General features: G+C 35.7%; 1 protein-coding gene across 2 annotated transcripts; it reads left to right on the forward strand.

Moving 5' to 3' along the window:
- Positions 1–796: 796 nt before the first annotated feature.
- PDIL5-1 (PDI-like 5-1) lies at positions 797–13,889 on the forward strand. Of its 2 annotated transcripts, none has more exons than XM_090002626.1 (4): positions 797–1,030; positions 7,412–7,470; positions 7,588–7,763; positions 11,829–12,162. In XM_090002626.1, the coding sequence occupies exons 1-4, from the start codon at positions 926–928 to the stop codon at positions 11,921–11,923; spliced, it is 435 nt and encodes a 144-aa protein (XP_089858752.1). In that variant the 5' UTR covers positions 797–925; the 3' UTR covers positions 11,924–12,162. The 2 variants fall into 2 exon arrangements, with proteins under 2 accessions (XP_089858752.1, XP_089858753.1); XM_090002627.1 differs by lacking the exon at positions 11,829–12,162 and adding an exon at positions 13,616–13,889 and having other exon boundaries at positions 802–1,030.
- The last annotated feature ends 3,776 nt before the right edge of the window (positions 13,890–17,665 follow it).

Consider the following 17,665-nt stretch of genomic DNA (forward strand, 5'->3'; position numbering starts at 1 on the left):
GATGTATTCGGGGTTGTGGTTTAATGCCCTCTACTTTAAAATTTTACAAATAATGCATGAGGTGGCGTGATGGCGGGTTGCTCGGCATTGCCTTTCCTGAGGGATCCAACTTTATTTTGGATATTTTTATATTAAGTTGACTTTTTGTTGAAAAACTTAAAAACTCTAAATTTAATTGAGTATTAGTTTGATTTAATGTCATGAATTAATTTCTTTATATCCAATTGTATGCATATTTGAGTTTATTACAACTCATTCAAAGTTTAAATCGATTTCAAATAAACTATTTTGTTGTTTTCAAATAAATAAGACATTTTTTTTTATTAAATTTTGGGATGTTACAAAAAATATATATATATATATATATATATATGGTTAATGTCAGCTACTAATGAAGGTACAAAACTAATGATTAGAAATCATTATTTTCTTCAAAAATTTCTAAGTTTTTGTATGTCAAATGATGATGTGATCTACATAGCATGTTTAGTAGGAAACTTGTTTTGAGTAGTGTGATTTTGACAAGTAATTAGGTTTTTAAAGGAGTCCAAAAAATCAATAGTCCACCATGTGCCAAAATTTCATAACTCCAAAACATTTCTACATCAAAAAAACGTGATCCATGGTTTGATACTTAGCAAACAGACCATTCTAAACACATCTACGTGGACCTTCCCCGGTCCAACCTGAACACCCCTTTTCTACTTCGGTGTTCGGATACGGGCCAGCATCCGTAACCTTGAGTCTGGTCACTGGTTGGCTTCAGATTGAAGGCGGTGTCCACGTATTGGGTGGCGTCGTACAGAGCGCGTCGCGATTTCTCTTTTACTTCCGTTGAGTTAAAGAGATCGAGATCGAGATCGAGAGAGAGAGAGAGAGAGAGAGAGAAGAAGAAGAAGAAGAAGAAGAAGAAGAAGAGGACACCATGAGGGAGTTGGTCCTCGTGGTTTGCTTCGTTTTGCTCTGCTTTGGGTCGTTGCCTGCAATGGCCGACGTCGTAAGTCTCAACGCCGATACCTTCGCAGACAAGGTGACGACCTCTCTCTCTCTCTCTCTAAACTCCATCGCAAATTACCATAATAGATGATGTCAATTTCTCGGAAGTATCCCACGCGTTTGATTTCTAGGGTTTCCTTTGGTTGTGATCCACATCTGAGATGATCACTTTCATATGCGCACGCGATTTCTTATTTTAGCTTTTGCTTTGTTAGTTTGCAGTGATGAGAAAAAGGGAGAATCATAACAGGCAAATGGGGAACTTGATGCATGGGCCTTCTCTTATCTGTGATACCATTTAAATTTGCGGTTAAATTTTCGCTGGCTTAGTGGTCTCATTGGGGATTCTTATGTGCTGTGAATTCTGCGATATACTTTACATTATGATCGCAATCGTTGTATTGCAGCATATTCGCAACATCAAGCTGGCAGTATATCTAGTATGATACTACTGAATTTTGAGTCTAAAACATTTCAATTATTTGTTGTTTCTTAAATATCATCATCATCATCACGAAGCCTTATACCAATTACATGCGCTCAGATTTACTAATCTTGTTTCTCCGTTCCTTTCTATCTAGAGCTGCAACCTCGGTCCCCGGCATTTGTTCATATCACCTCTCACTGCCTTCCCCCAAGTATTATATGGTCTTCCTCTTTTCTTGATTCCTGCTCGCATATGGCAGCCTTTCTTGTTGGTGTCGTGATAGTTCTCCTCACAATATGTTGAAACCATCTTTAACCGCTAACATTCTCTGAAATATTCATTTCATTTTCTGTTTTTATCCCTTTTTTTAGCTCCATACATCCGTCTCATGTACATGCACTCCATTCCCTTGTCACTTTTGAGCTTCCCAACACTCAGCACCGCAAGAGAGTGCCGGTCTCATATGTGCACCCTTTTAATGGTAACAGCAGTTGTTTATCACATAACACTCCACTAGTTTGTCCACTTTAAGCTGTATGATCATAACAAGTACAAGTGGATGAGCAAACCTGTTTCCTATTGGGAAAAGAGGATGAAGAATAGCAGGATTAAAAATATGCAGGGAGGAAGCAAGATAGAATTTTGCATAGAACAGGATGAATTAAAGCAACAGTTTTTTGCATAGAACAGGATGGACTGCAACTATGTGGTGAACAGTCTTGGTATCAACCCACATATTTGGAAAGCAGCATCCTCAATTTGTGGATTTATGTGGCATAACAATTCACTATACTGCATTTCATAAGAGTAAGCCATTAACAGAATGGAGGGGGAAAAGCGGGAAACACGTTTCTTTTCCTATAGGCTGAGCTAGGCCTTGATATCTAAGATGGTTGTTATGTATAACTGCAGTCTTTTACAGCTGTCAACGTTTCTTCCTGTCTATAGAAGTGGGTTATTGTCAATAATAACGTTGTCACCCTTTGTGCTGATGTTAGTAAGCTGTCAGTGTGCTAATTCTATGCTTTCTGCCTACAAGTGCCTTTTATCATGAGCATGTGTCCCTTGTCACACATGGCAAGCAACAAAAAGAAATCAAAGGTTGATAGGAATGGGAATTGTGGAAGCAAGCAAAAAGAAATCAAATGGACAACTACATGGTTTACTACTCAACTTATCTCATTAATACTTCTCTCTTCCTATGCTTTAAATTTCATAAACATGATGTGACCATGTTACAAACATAGTCACCGATGTCTCCGATATATTAGGATCTAGGGAATTAGAGAAGGAATTTGCAGTAAATGGTGGGAAGAAGGGAGTTCGCTAGCTAGGAGTGGTTAATTGGGATGGAGTGGAAGCCAATGAAGTTTATTCTCCTAATCTCTAGTGGTAGAGGGATCAAGAGCCCAATTGTCCCTAGTTAGAGGTGAGAATCCTCCTAAAGCTAATCTCAAGAGAGAAAGAGCCCAATTTGATTATGATTCCAAAGATATGAGCCATACAAGAGCCACCACTTGTTTATAGAGTGATGTGGCTAAGTACATGAGACTTGAATCTTAAGTCTCATATGGGATCCAATACAAAGTACAAGGGAGTACAAAAGCAAAGTACAATCAAAGTACAAATAGAAGTGGACCCAATGGGTCAAGTAGGCTCCTTGGCTTGGATGGGTTAGGCGTGTTCATAACAATCCACCCTCCTTCAAATTTGCCTTGTCCTCAAGGCAAGTACTTGCATACGTAAGAATGTAGTCTTGTATGGATCCAACCTTGTTTTCACTTATGGTGGCCGACCCTCATCGTAATATCCAACTCATTTACATGGCCTCACCCAGTTACAATCAAGGTCTGAACCCAAATTCCCATCTCCAATCGTACCATGCATGCTCATATGCCGAGAATTCATTCATTCATTTTTGCTTGGTCCTCCATGAGTAATGAATTAAATGCACCGCGTTCTAAAACTTTTGCACCAAAGATTGTATAGTGGAGATGTTCGATGGCCTCATTTAGAAATTTCAAACACTTAGATTCCCATGGTTTAACTCTTGTGTTGAGTTGTTCCTCCACATAACGATAGAGAATCCAAATCTTATCTTCAAGGGTGTTGATTTTTCTAGATTCCACGTTAGATCTCCATAGTGTAAATTTAAATTTCATGTTCCACAATTGTGACTCCAACTCACATATTGTGGATTTGAATGATGGGAATTTCCAACTCACCATTGTGCCAAATATCTAGTAAGGAAGAAAATATTTACAAAGAAGTTTCTCTTCTGAATTTTGCTTGATGAAGAATGGAATTTCAGGTTAGGGTTAGGGCTAGGGAGAGATATGGTCCCAATGTGTAGGATGTTAGCTAGACATAGTGATTTTTTTCTATTTTTTTTTGTGAAGGTTAGGTAAGGAAAAATGGCTATACTACAAGGTACTGTTCTTGTAATAGAGTACAGAACTCTCAGTCACCATCAGCAGGGTCTAGTAATTTAGCTATATCTCACAATTGTGAAAACAGTCGGGGATGAGGTTTGTGAGGTTGGAAACTAGACATATAAGGCTACACGCCTTTAAATTTTTAGATCTGTATGTGATACAATTTAGGAGTTCACATGGTCACAATATCAGTTTTTTTCAGGAATGTGTTCAACTGAACAGAGTATCCTTCTCAGGATAGAGTGACAAAAAATGGTGTTTCTGAGGCTACACAAATCCAAACCACTCCAAACAAAATTTTCTTTGCGACTAGAGAGATTCAACAATCCACAGAAATTTTTTCATAATTTTTCTGAATCAATTTCTTCCTAAAACAGATTTTCTAATTTCAGATTAATTCTGCCAACAGAACCGTAACATAATTCTGAATATAATTTTTCTCTACTTTGCCCATACTTCTGACACTCACCAAAACTCCGATTTATACAAAACAAAATTTTATTCTCAACTTTTAGATGTGAACAATAACTCCTCCGATTCTTAGGCTCAAACTACACACAGATTTTTCTTAGTAACACGATCTTTCCAATTTGTTTCTGCAGTTCTGTTTTGCCTATAAATTTAGTGTGCAAAGAGCCGATGAATTTTCCCACTTCTAGAGTACAATTTCATTTTTATTTTTTTTGAATTTTGGAAGTATCTAGACACTTTAACGAATTTGTATACCAAATTTGAGATTCGTATGACTACAAAAACCTAGTCAAATTGAAGATGCAAGTACCACCAGAAAATTTAGAAAGTAGGCAAAAAAACAGAATGATAACCAAAATCAATAGGTATATCTCACAGGTTTCAACCCTTCAAAACATCCCAAATTCACCTCAGTTGCATTCTAGATCAGGAATATATATCATTTTCATCAAAGCATACTTGATACACTGAAATTTAGCACAATCCACAAGAATTCAATGGTGAAAATGAAAAATATCACCAATTTCACTCCAAGAATGGTGGATCTTGATGAATCAGCTTGAATCCTCTCTGATTTGGTTCACTTAACGCCTGATCTGGTAGATCTCCATGATCTAAACACGATTGAAGGCTGATCTGATGATTCTTCACGCGAATTATAGTGCAACACACAAATTTCTTCAATTTTACATGAAAATCGGCTAGACCCTCCAATCAGCTGCACTAATCTTTTTGGATTTTGATCTAAGAGATGATATTCCTCCATTTTTTTTTGGTTTTTGATGTAGGATCAATGCTCTGATACCAAAATGTTAGAATCTAGAGGCTTAGATGAGGGAATATGAGAAAGAATTTGGTGTAAATGGTGGGAAGAAGGGAGTTTGTTAGTTAGGAATGGTTAATTGGATGGAGTGGAAGCTAATGAAGTTTATTCTCCTAATCTCTGATGGTGAAAGACTAGGAATCAAGAGCCCAATTTTCCCCAAGTAGAGGTGAGAATCCTTCCAAAGCTAATATCAAGAGAGAAAGAGTTCAACTTGATTATGATTCCAAAGATATTCCAAAGATATGAGCCATACAAGAGCCATCAGGCCCATCACGTATTCATAGAGGTACATGGGATTTGGATCTTAAGTTTTCTAATTGATCCAATCCAAAGTACAAGAGAGTACAAAGGCAAAGTACAAATAGAAGTGGACCCAATGGGTTAAGTAGGCTCCTTGGCTTGGATGGACTAGGCGTGCTCATAACACGATATTTTGAAAATATCACAATATTATCGGTATCTCAAGGTCAATCTATATTTTCCGATATTTTCAAAATATTGCCCGAACAGAAAAAAATTCAGTATTCTCTTGGGATATTCTTGAGGTTTTCGAAAAAATGACTTTTTTAATATAATTTAAGTGTTTTTTCTACTTTTTTTGTTTCTTTTATATTTCTAAAACTTATCTAATTGTTTCTTTATATTTTGCAAGAAAAATATTATAAAACCTATTATTTCTTGTCCTTTTTATTATTCTCTATATTTGTTCAAATTTTAAAACGTTCGATATTTTCTCGATATTTTTCCGAGAAAAACAACTTTTTGAAAAAAAAACTCTTGAGAAAAACCTTCCCAAGAAATTGTTGAGAATGATATTGCTTACTATGGTTACAAGCATATCCACAACTTGTGTGCTTGGGACTGGTGATTGAAATTTCCTGAGATGTATTGCTGGAGATTGAACATGTTAATTTTTAGGATATCCATGTATGAATTGGTGGCCATGGTTATCACCACGGAATCAGCAATGCTACTATGGGACTATTGTTTTTCTTTTGATAGGATGTGCAACTTCTTTCTAATCCTAGAATTTAGGAATCCTGTGAATTTTGTTTTTCTTGATATTTGCATCAATTATCCTCCACTCATGAGAGCTTAAACTTAGGCACAAATAGAGGTATCCGTTGTGTGGTTATCCCCACCACGTGGAGTTTGTTAAACCCAAGATTTGATTCCATGTCCCTTGAACCAGGATATAACAAGACAAAAAAATCACATACTTCTACTTTTTGTCAAATTTATTCTGTTTTGTCAATTTGTAGACAATGATTTTTTTGTTAAGGACTTTAGTTGTTGACTTATTTATGCACGGTGACTTTTTTTTTTAAACTTCAATGGTTTGTTTATGAAATGTAACGAATTTGACATAATGTCAGAGGCCTGCATAAATTTGTGTGTACCTGCATGTGTTTTGTGTGTATTTGTGCACATGTACATGCACTTGTGCGTGGCATGCTTGCATGTGCTAAGAGTTGTTTATACCTAGGTTGTGAAAGAGGGAAGCAGAATTGAAAAGCAATGCAGGGAGTGGAGGAGACAAAAAAAAGGGTTTACAAATACATGTGACGTGAGATGCGAGAAGTTAATAGGAAGCATATAAGAAGTAAATTAAAAATTTTAGCTAGAATTGTATGACATTTCAAGAAATTATAGAAAATATATTGCCATTCAAGATTTATTCTTCAATCCAATTAAAATACATCAACTATAGTGTTGTTGTTATTAGCCCCAAGGGGTTTGGCGTAGTGGGATGGGGCACAGGCTGCTAGGCAGATGGTCTAGGTTCAAATCTCATGGGCATCACCTCCTGCTCAAGCCGAAGCATGGCAACTCCCTTGGGGTGAGGGGTAAGCCCTCGGAGTTTTACGCTGCCAGGACAACGATCGTAAGTACGACAAGCAGAGCCAGCGAAACTTGGTCTCTGATCTTGGGGTGGTTTTTTTGAGTAAAAAAAAAGCTATAATGTTGTTTTTATATGAATCAAAATTCATTAATTATGTAAATTAATTGCTTTTTAGTGAAAATTCAATTCTTATATTGAAAATCCAACGTCCTTGGAAGCATAATTACTATGAAAAGGGAATCGAGTTTGGAAAGTGCTTAGTTTCCAGCTTCTGAAGCAGCTTCCTAGGAAGTAAGCTTCTCAATATAGGTAGAAGCTTTTGTTAGCATGGTTTATATAAAGCTTTGCATAACTTAAATAGTTTCTCAACTGAAGTTTTTTTTTTTCCTTTTACTCTTCTGATTATTAAATAGGTGAAGGAGAAGGATACATTGTGGTTCGTTAAGTTTTGTGTCCCTTGGTGTAAACACTGGTAAGTGTTAAATTAAAGAATGTTGACTTGTTCCTTTCTTGAATAACTTTTTTTATGTTGGTATCATTAGTGAAGATGGACTGTTATTATATTTCTAATGTCTACCCTGGTCTGCAGCAAGACTCTTGGCTCACTATGGGAGGATCTGGAAAAGGATGTTGAAGGTGAGGATGGAGTTGAGATTGGAGAAGTTGATTGCACTACTAGCAAACCCGTCTGCACAAAAGTTGATATTCACTCATATCCAACTTTTAAGCTTTTCTACGAGGGAGAAGAAATCGCTAAATATAAAGGTTTCTACTTATGCTTTCGTTTATTAATTTTCAGTTGATATTTCTAGCTATTTTTTTGTAAGGTAGTGAAAAATTTGTTTTTTCCTATCAAATTTCTTCTGATCATATTTTTTAGATCTTTTAGCAAAGTGCATGTTTTGTTCTTTATGGTAATTATTGCTATGTCTTTCTCCACTACTTTATTCTGTTCTTCACCTTTTGTTGAGGAGGTCGTTTGTATCGTGTTATATTCACTTCCATATGACTGCACAAGGGAGGGGGGTGGACTTTAGAAGTGCTCCTGCATTTTAGTCTTGTTAAAGTCTTGTGCTTTTTCATTTATTACATGCATAAGTATGGAATGAAACCAAAACTACTAAGTAGTTTAGTACAGTTGATACTCAACCCCTCATATGTATCTTGTATTCCATGTCACCGCGACAGGACATTTTGCTTGGTGTACCTGCGTCGACACGCGCACGGGTCCCATGAGCGGTATCGGTACGCCGTGGGTTAGGTCGGGTCTCAGACCAATTTTTTTCCTGAAATTTTGCCTTGGTCAAACCAAGGTCAAAGGGGCGAGGCCATTTTGGTCCCGCCCCACCCGATAAAACCCCTCTCTCTCTCTCCACTCCTCTCCCGAAACCCTCAACTCTCTGCCCAGAGGGTAAAGGGCGCGCGTGCGAGAGAGAGAGAGTACCTTCTATTCTTCCTCTTCTTCTTCTTCTTCTTCTTGCTGCAGAGAGAGAGAGAGAGAGAGAGAGAGAGAGAGAGAGAGAGAGAGAGAGAGAGAGAGAGAGAGAGAGAGAACAATTATAACACAAAACCCTATTCTAAACCATTCTAACGGATTAAAAACGAAAAATAGACCATGGAACAACATTAGATCATGTTCTTGATTTCGTTTTAGGGTTCTTCAAGATGAACTATGCTTAAAACTCATAAACAAGGGGGGCGCCCATGGTGGAAATCATGAAATAAACGTGAAAATTTAACAAAACTAGTGAGATAAAGTAATAATTTTTTTACCTTAGATGTTGCTGTAACAATGCAGGAAGGAGAGGGTGCTGGGAGGAGAGAGAAGCTCCAAGAAATAGAGGAAGAAATCCTAGGGGTCGACCCCCCCCTTTTGGCCCTTATTTATAGTTTTTTAGGAAAACCAATTTGGAAAGCTTTTAAGTTTCCTAATTTGTTTTGGAGAGACACCATAGGGGCGATTTTTTTTTGAAGAGTCCTACCCTAACTAGCCTCTAACTAACCTAATTAAAATTCTAATTAACCTAAAAGAACTCCAAATGTGGTGCCACGTAGTGTGGGCCCACGTTGGGTTTTTAAAACTCTAATTTAAAACTTTAAAAACCACTAGTTAAAAACCAAAGTAAAAATGGATTTTTTTTTAAAATCAATTTAGACTCTTCTAAACCCCTAACCTAACTGGGACACTGACTACCTCTAATCTAACCCCAACTTCTTCAAATGTGGCGCCACCCAGAGTGAGCCTCGTTTGATTTTTCAAAAATGATTTTAAAACTTGAGAATGAGAGATTTTTAAAAAAGGTTTAAAATTAGCATTGAATTTGAAAGTTTTGAAACGACACATAGTCCTGATTAGATCAAAACTCCTCCAGATATGACACCAACTGAGTGGGCCCCACATTAGAGTTTTGAAAAAGTTGAAATAAATACTAAAAATGGTTTTAAAATGAAATTAAAATCAATAGATGAAATTTAAATGTTTTGAAAATAGAGTCCTAAGCGGACTAAAACTCTGGAGCAGAGTTTTGAACCAACTAAAACTCTGAGATTTAGGTTTTTGAAAGCCAAATGAAGAGGTTTTTGAAGGATTTTCTCAGAACTGGTGAAAATAAGTTGAAAAATGCAATCAGGGTTAGAGTCCTAACTCGACCGAAATTATGAAATAGAGTCCTGAATCAACTGAAACTCTGCAAAATGAACTATTTTTTTGAAAACAAGTGGAGAAAATGAGAACGAAGATAGAAATAATAATCAGGCTGGAGTCCTGATCAGATTAGGTCTTTGGGACAGAGTCCTAATCGGACTGAAACTTTAGATTTTTGGTATTTTCTAAAAGACATATGAAAGAATTTTCGAAAACCAGTGAAAATAGCAACAAACAGTGAAATCAGAACAGAGTTCTGATCCAACTAGGACTCTGGGGACAAAGTCCTAATTCAACTAAAATTCCTAAAGTTTTGGATTTTCTGAGAAAACAAAGGAGAGGATTTTCGAAAATAGGTGAAAATAAGGTAGAAATTGAAGTCGGTTTAAACTTTAAGAATTTTTGATTTTCTAGAAAGCAAACGATGGGATTTTAAAAAGAACTTTTGATCGCAAATGAAAATGAAATAAGAAAATGAAATCAGGATAGAGTCCTGATTCGATTAGGACTCTAGGATAGAGTTCCAGAATTTTGAAACTTTGTGATAAAAGTGTAATAATTTTGGTTTCTGAAGAGATAAATGAAGAGGTTTTTAAAAGATTTTCTCAAAATTGAAGTCAGGGTCAAAGTCCTGATCCAACTAGAACTCTTTGAATAAAGTCCTGGTTCAACTAAAGCTCTGAGTTTCTGACTTCTTTCGAAAGATTTGGTTGAAAACAAGTAAAAATGTCAACGAAAGATAGAGTCCTAATTCAACCGAAACTTTGAAAAAGTGTCCTAATCCGACTGAGACTCTGAATTTTTTAGCCAAAACGAAAGAGTTTGAAAAAGTTTTCTCAAAACAGATAGAAATAGCAGTAAAACATGGAGTCTTGATCCGACTGGGATTTCGAAAAAGAGTCTTAATCCAATTGAGACTCTAAGATTTTGGCTATTTTGAAAGTCAGATGAGAAGGTTTTCGAAAACAGGTTAAGAACAAGAGTAAAGGATGAAATCGGGATAGAGTCCTGATTCGATTAGGACTCTGAGAAAGAGTCCTAATTCGTCTGAGACTCTAAGATTTTGGCCAAAACAAAGTGAATGGGCGGGGGATATGACTACATCTGGTTTAAAGTCAAAATGGAGTTTTGAAAAGGTTTAAAAAGACGAAAAGACAAAGCCCTAATCCAACTAGGACTCTAGAATTTTTGAGGACTTTAATAAATGAAGGAATCCAGAAGCGACACCACCTGGATGAGTCTTATCTGAGGATTGAAATAAGTAAAAAATTGATTTTAAAACAAATCAAGATTATTTTTCTGAAGAAATAAGATCCTGGGGGTTATCAGATGAAATATATCGATGCAAAACCCAGGTTTATGAAATTGATCTTGAAACAAAAGTTTTAAAATTAAATCTGGATTGGAGATTTTGAAAAACAGGAGTGCTGGATCTAAAAAATGAGATGCAATGCCATGAAATACCATAAAATGATGAGAAATGACATGCAAAATGCAAATCTTGGCTAAGGGATTTGAAGTCCCAGACCCTTGGCAGAAGCGAGGATTGATGATTGAAATTGAGCCCTAATGGAGATCATCTTTTGGAATATTCGAATTTGGGGCAAAACTCGGGCTCTGAATGACCCTGACTCAGATATCAACCAACTGGTTCCCTAAAGGGTTTAGTGAATGGGTCCGAGGAGGCAGGTGTTTGTGAATGAGAGTGAAAATTTGGGGTGTTTACGGTTGTGTTGAGCATCGCTCTTTTATTGGGATTCATACTTCAGATCAAACGGTTTTAACATACGATTTTTCAATCATGAAGTTTCAATGTGGACTCTTGATGTTTGAAGCTCTTTGAACCTGCATAAAAAGCACAATCCGATTATCATTTTTTAACTAAATAAACCATTTAGATCATATTGTAAGGATTGATCCTCGAGAAAACCCAGAAAATGTTGAAAACAGGTGGTTTCTACTAGTGGGTGCAGTACTAACGAGTACCTGCTTTATGGACTAGAATTCTGATCTTCTATAGATAAATGATTTGGGTTCAGGAAATGTGACGACATTTGACATTCTCTTTCTACTTACCTTTTGTCCTTTGTGGATATCATTTTCTGTCATAGCTAATTTTGTGTAGGCATTGCCTAAATATTAGGTTTGGAACTATTGATTTATGAAATTCTGTTTTTCCGAGTCAGGGCCCCGAGATGTGGGATCATTGAAAGCTTTTGTTTTAGCAGAAGCAGATAAGGCAGCAAAAGGGGAATATGATGGTGAAAAGTCCTCATTATAAGATTGGTGACAGCATATGATAAAGCTACGACATTTGCCCTTCTTTTCCCCTTTCTTGAAAAGTTTTGGTTCAGTATCTTCCATTGATCAGAAGGAACCTTCACCAAGTTTCTAAATGGCTGTCCTTTGTGCTTAAAACCTATTGATCTATACATTATGTTGTAAACTTTGCTTCTTCCCTCAGTATTGAGAGCTAATAGCCCAAAGATCTATACATTATGTTGTAAACTTTGCTTCTTCCCTCAGTATTGAGAGCTAATAGCCCAAATTTAGCAACTGAAGGACTTTTTTTTAGGAAACAGTTGATTGTAAAACTCTTGCACCAGAGTACTTGGGTGTGCGCACCTTTTGTTGGTTTAGCATTTCACTTTTGAACTAATCTTGTGGACTTGTGCAATTTGACAGTTTTTCTCGGGTTTTAAACAGTTTTCGGAGTTGCTCAACAAGCTTGAGGGTCATCTACTATGAAAGCTTTAACCAAAATGATTTCCTGTGTCTGGTAAACCATTTGCTGATCTTGATAACCTAGACTGCTTACAGTTCGTTATTTGTGCAAGGTTGAAGCTTGTCTTGGGGAAACTAGTAAAGCCTACCACCTCCTTTATTTCTGGGGAAGAAAGGCTTGTGCGGGAACGTTTTTAGTCATCATGCCATCTTAATACAAAAATAAAAGCCGTCACTTCCATGAAATGAAGGATGTATCACTTTTGTCCTCTTTTTTGCCATTATTCATTAAACTACAAAATTTAAAAAGAGAATAGCCCTGTTACAGTGAGTAAAAGGGTCAAGATTAAGGGTTTGAGACTACCAACCTCTGGACCATAATCTTAGCCAAAAATTCCAAACATGAGCCTCGAGCCAAATGTGTCCACTGTAGATTTATGACTGGAATTGCTGCTTTTGACTCGAAAATGCTTTTTGATTTTCAAAGGCTAGTCGTTGCAGTACCCGAAAAAAATGACAACTTTTGTGTGCTTTGAAGATCTCATTAAGCGCTAGAATCGTCCTTTTTTAATAAAGAGAATATCGAATGTCAATTTCTAAATATGAAAAATGATTGTACTGAATGGGTAATTTGACCCGATTTCTTAAAACCCTATAATTTTTTATGCTCTTGATGTCTAAAATCGTAAATATTTGACATCGTTAGGACATTTTTACCCGTTGCAATTGCAAATTGAGGCCTTTTTGCGATAAAATTGTATCACTCGTCGGTTAGGTCCAACTCTCACTTAAATACAGAATCATAGGTTATTTTACGGGAATTTAGACATCACAACCGTTTTGCCTATAATAAATTTTTTTGCATAAAAAAATTTTTGAATCATTTTTTGCAAATATTCTATTGTTTTGTGTATAGTTGTATCGTTTTCTTGATGCCAACAAGGTATGTTTTTACATAACTTTGTATGCTTACAAATAAATTTTCACATGCACGATGACATTACATTAGATTTATATTGCAACTCGTAATTTCTTTCAAATGGGGCAACGAGCATTGGGTTCTTTGAAAAATGAACACAAAGAAAAATGCCTTTTGGATGTACAATTTTATGCCGAATACATATTTAGCAGATAAAAACTTTAAACAAATAATACATTAACATAACTTAATAATGTACTCATTTTTTGTGTATGTTATCTCATGTTTTATTTATGTTTGTTATCTCTTTTTCATGTATATGTATTGTAGGTTTTCTTTTAGCGTAATTTGGGTTCGACTATTACAAAGATTGGACGGTGCAAACGATAGAGGATATTCCTCAACACGAGAACAAGTAATTACTTTGCATTTGTTTGTTAACTCATTTCATACATGTACATGTTTTTCACTTTGTATTTTCTCATTTTACAAGTATGACTTTGGTATATTTGTCATACAATATACGTAGTACTTGAGAAAAAGCTGAAGATGAACTTCATTTAGGTATTTATTTATATATCAGTTGTTCACTAGTTTGAGATGTTTATTGTGTAATATCACGTATTTTCGTACTTAGCATTTCATGAGATTTTCAAAAATTTGGCTGTTTGAGAGAGAAATTGTTTAAGGCTCGATTTTCAGACTGATGTCTTGGAGTCTGTGCTTGGCCTAGATCCCATCAACTAGGTCATAACGAGGCAATCGAAGCAAGATAAAGAGTTTTATTTTTAATATTTAAATTCAAGCAAAATTTTAGCAAAATTTAGGTTATTTTTGGGTGAAATTTTGAATTTGATATTCGTGTAATATGTCGTTGGATGCGTCTCCAGATTTTGAGTGCAACGATATTTTATTTTCCTCGATTCAGGCCATGATTGGTTCGAAAATCACGTTTTTCTAAAAATTGAGCAGTTTATTAAAACAGATCCGGAGTTGGATCGGGTATCCAAGGCATGTTATCCGAATTATTATGGATTTGGATCTTATTTAAGACCTACTTTAATCTATATTTAATCCAGATCTTGATCCATTTTCGTTTTGGGTATGCATTTGGATTTGTGGATCCGGATCCGAATCCGAATCCAAGCACCATGATTTTTTCCAGCTTTAAATTTAATATAAAGCTTTAATTTGGGGTTTAATAGGGTTGAGAAGTCTTTTGGGTTAATTTTGTTATTTTGGGGTGCCTTTAGATAATTTTTAATTAATTACTAATTAATTATTAACAATTAATTAATTAATTAATATTAATTAATTAAATTAATAATATTAATTATTAATAATTAAATAATATTAATTATTAATATTTAAATAATATTAATTATTAATAATTAATTAATATTAATAATTAATTAATATTAATAATTAATAATTAAATATTATTAATTATTAATAATTAAATAATATTAATTTTGGATTTATATTTTAGGGCTGACTAGGACTCCTTAAAAGAGTTCTTATTCTTACTTAAAGAGAGTTTTAAAAGAGATTGAAAAGTTAAGAAAAAAATAACAAATGTGGAAAAGTCAACATTGCAGAAGAGTTAAAAAAAAAATTAGGAAACAAAGGGAGAGAGAGAGTTCCATCTTTTGGAAACTCTCTTAGAGAGGGCTCGAGAAGAAGGGGAGGGGGTCACCCCTTCTCCCACACATTATTTAAAAAGCACGCGCGCGCGCGAGAGAGAGAGAGAGAGAGAGAGAGAGAGAGAGAGAGAGAGAGAGAGAGAGAGAGAGAGAGGAAGAAGATCTTCTTCTCTAGCCCATCCACTCTTCCCATCGTGTTTTCTTTGTTTTTCACATAAAGGTACAAGTCTCTTCTTTTGAAATAGGTGACAAATTGAATGACGGATCAATTTCATGTAATATCTTGGATGGAGAATCCATGGTTAAGATTTGTGTATTTTCATCCCTTTTAAAATGTAAACTAGAAATACATATATTTATGTATATGCACATGCAGTTATATGTATATATGTGCTGCTATATGTACATATATATATAAAATTAACCACCGATCTGGTGCGTTAGTATGATAAATCGGGTTATGATAAAGCTTAACCCCACAATTTAATTAGAAATCGTGTTTTTGGACTCACAAGAATGTTGTAATAAGATACAAGTTTAGGTTACTTCTTGAAAGACTGGATGAAAAATCTAAGTAATAAGGTTTTTGATGATGGGTAGACTGATACTAATTTGGGGCTTTGACATTTCTAATGCATTGTTGAGCATAAAGCTACTGTGTATGCATATTTAAGTTTGTTTCCTGCATATACAAGTTTTCATTCATGTCCATGTTTTGGTATTATGTTAATGCACTCTAAAAAAAAGTATATATATTTGTGTGTTATGTGGGGACCTGCGAGGCCTGGCCAAGCTGGTCAGCCCTCCTCCAGCGTGACTCAGTCTTGCTTGGCCTGGTCTGTCAGGCCTGACTGAAGCGTTGAGCACAGTTGAGTGGTGCTCGGCCGAGCAGCAGTGTGTAACAGAAAAAAAAAACCCAGCCAACTGACAGTTGGCTGGGTGCAGGCTGAGTTGTAAACCTAGCCGACTGTCAGTCGGCTGGGCATGAACCCGAGGAAGAGTACCAAAAAGAAGAAGTATATATATATATGTAATAAGTATATCTTTGTTATAAGGCCTCAGCCGACCCATAGTCGGCTAAGCCCTTCGACCCAGCCGACTGGGTGGTTTAGCTGCATGTCAGACTCGGCCGACTGGGTCAGCTTGGTCACGTTCAAAAAAAAAAAAAGGGAGTATAGGTGCTCAGGTGTTGGGTTCTTGTCCTAAAAATAAATAAATATGTGTATATTGACACCTTGTGTTGATGAAGGTGGAAGTAGATGGTATTAAGCATGATGAATTCGAGACTTACTATATGAATATATTTTGATTTTTGTTCATGCTATAAGGGGAAGTTTTCGTATGCTTGAGCTTATGTGATGTGCCAAAACCATATATCATTGTGCAAGTTATTTCAGTGTATGTGCTTACATGATGTCAATGTGTATTTGGCAAGAACAATCATGCATACATGTTTACACTTATGAATCACGTAGGAATGCATGTATGATAAGTGAGTTCATGAAAGCACTGGCACAGGGATGGTGAATGCACACAGACGACTGTGGCAACTTATGCATATTGTTAAATTGGTATGAATGAATGTGAATTTGGAAACGTATTGGTATCCTTGCATATATTGTGTATGGTTATGGTTTTTGCATATGGTGCATCGATGATTGAAATGAATTATCGTGGTTTGGGTGGGCCTTGAGCTGTGGTTTGCTCTTTTATTTATTTTAAATGCATCACAAAAATCACATTAATATTTTGCACTGCATTGCACTATTCTATGTGTTTCCATGGGCGAGAGTCCCGTGATGGCTCTCACAGGGGTAGATGCGAGTTGTTGTCTTTGTTTGCATGCTGAATTGCAAATAACTTGATGCGAGAGCATGCAAAATATGCGAAAAAAGAAAGTTTTTTGCGAAATTAGTGGAAAGTGTTTTGCATATAAATTTATGCAATTTTTGCATATCAAATTTTCTTCCGTTGGATTGTTTATTTGAAATCTCTCTCTCTCCAAAAGTGTATCCCCAACATGAAAGAATAGTGTCATCACTGTTGTGATTAGAACAACTTAATCAAGAGAGGAAGAACTTAATTTCCATGAAGCATGGGACATTTCCCTGCTTGTGAGTGTCATCAAATGGGGGTCGACCAGCTCTCCCAAACATAGGCAATTTCAAAAGGAGAATATTAAGGTTATTCTTTAAATCAATTACAACAGCCAAAATCATTATAAAATAGGCAATTGGTCGCTTGTAGACACCTATAACAATTCAAGATTCAATTAAATTAATGACTTGAAGGTTAGAAGAAAGTTCAAGTGAAGTATAATCATGCTTTACAATGTCAAAAATAAAATAAAATTGAAAAGGAATAAAATAAACAAAACAAAATCACTGATCAAATGGGGAGGGGTGGGGGTTGTAGATGATTCTGATAGGGCGAACGAGAATCAACAATCCAAGGAAAAGGCATTCAATTCATTGCTTGTAGACACCTATAACAATTCAAGATTCAATTAAATTAATGACTTGAAGGTTAGAAGAAAGATCAAGTGAAGTATAATCATGCTTTACAATGTCCAAAATAAAATAAAATTGAAAAGAAATAAAATAAACAAAACAAAATCACCGATCAAATGGGGAGGGGTGGGGGTTGTAGATGAATATGATAGGGTGAACAAGAATCAATAATCCAAGGAAAAGGTATCCAATTCCTGAAAATCATAGCTTTGAATAAACAAGAAACC

Source organism: Nuphar pumila, chromosome 4 (assembly GCF_984573655.1).
Source record: "Nuphar pumila chromosome 4, dmNupPumi1.hap1.1, whole genome shotgun sequence".
In the NCBI taxonomy this organism is placed as follows: domain Eukaryota; kingdom Viridiplantae; phylum Streptophyta; class Magnoliopsida; order Nymphaeales; family Nymphaeaceae; genus Nuphar; species Nuphar pumila.

What these genes read in the sequence shown, in the direction of transcription:
- PDIL5-1 (XM_090002626.1), top strand. Translation starts at nt 926, where the DNA reads ATGAGGGAGTTGGTCCTCGTGGTTTGCTTCGTTTTGCTCTGCTTTGGG. An exon ending in CCGATACCTTCGCAGACAAG is followed by an intron (nt 1,031 to 7,411) that starts GTGACGACCTCT and finishes ATTATTAAATAG; the next exon opens with GTGAAGGAGAAGGATACATT. An exon ending in GTCCCTTGGTGTAAACACTG is followed by an intron (nt 7,471 to 7,587) that starts GTAAGTGTTAAA and finishes CCTGGTCTGCAG; the next exon opens with CAAGACTCTTGGCTCACTAT.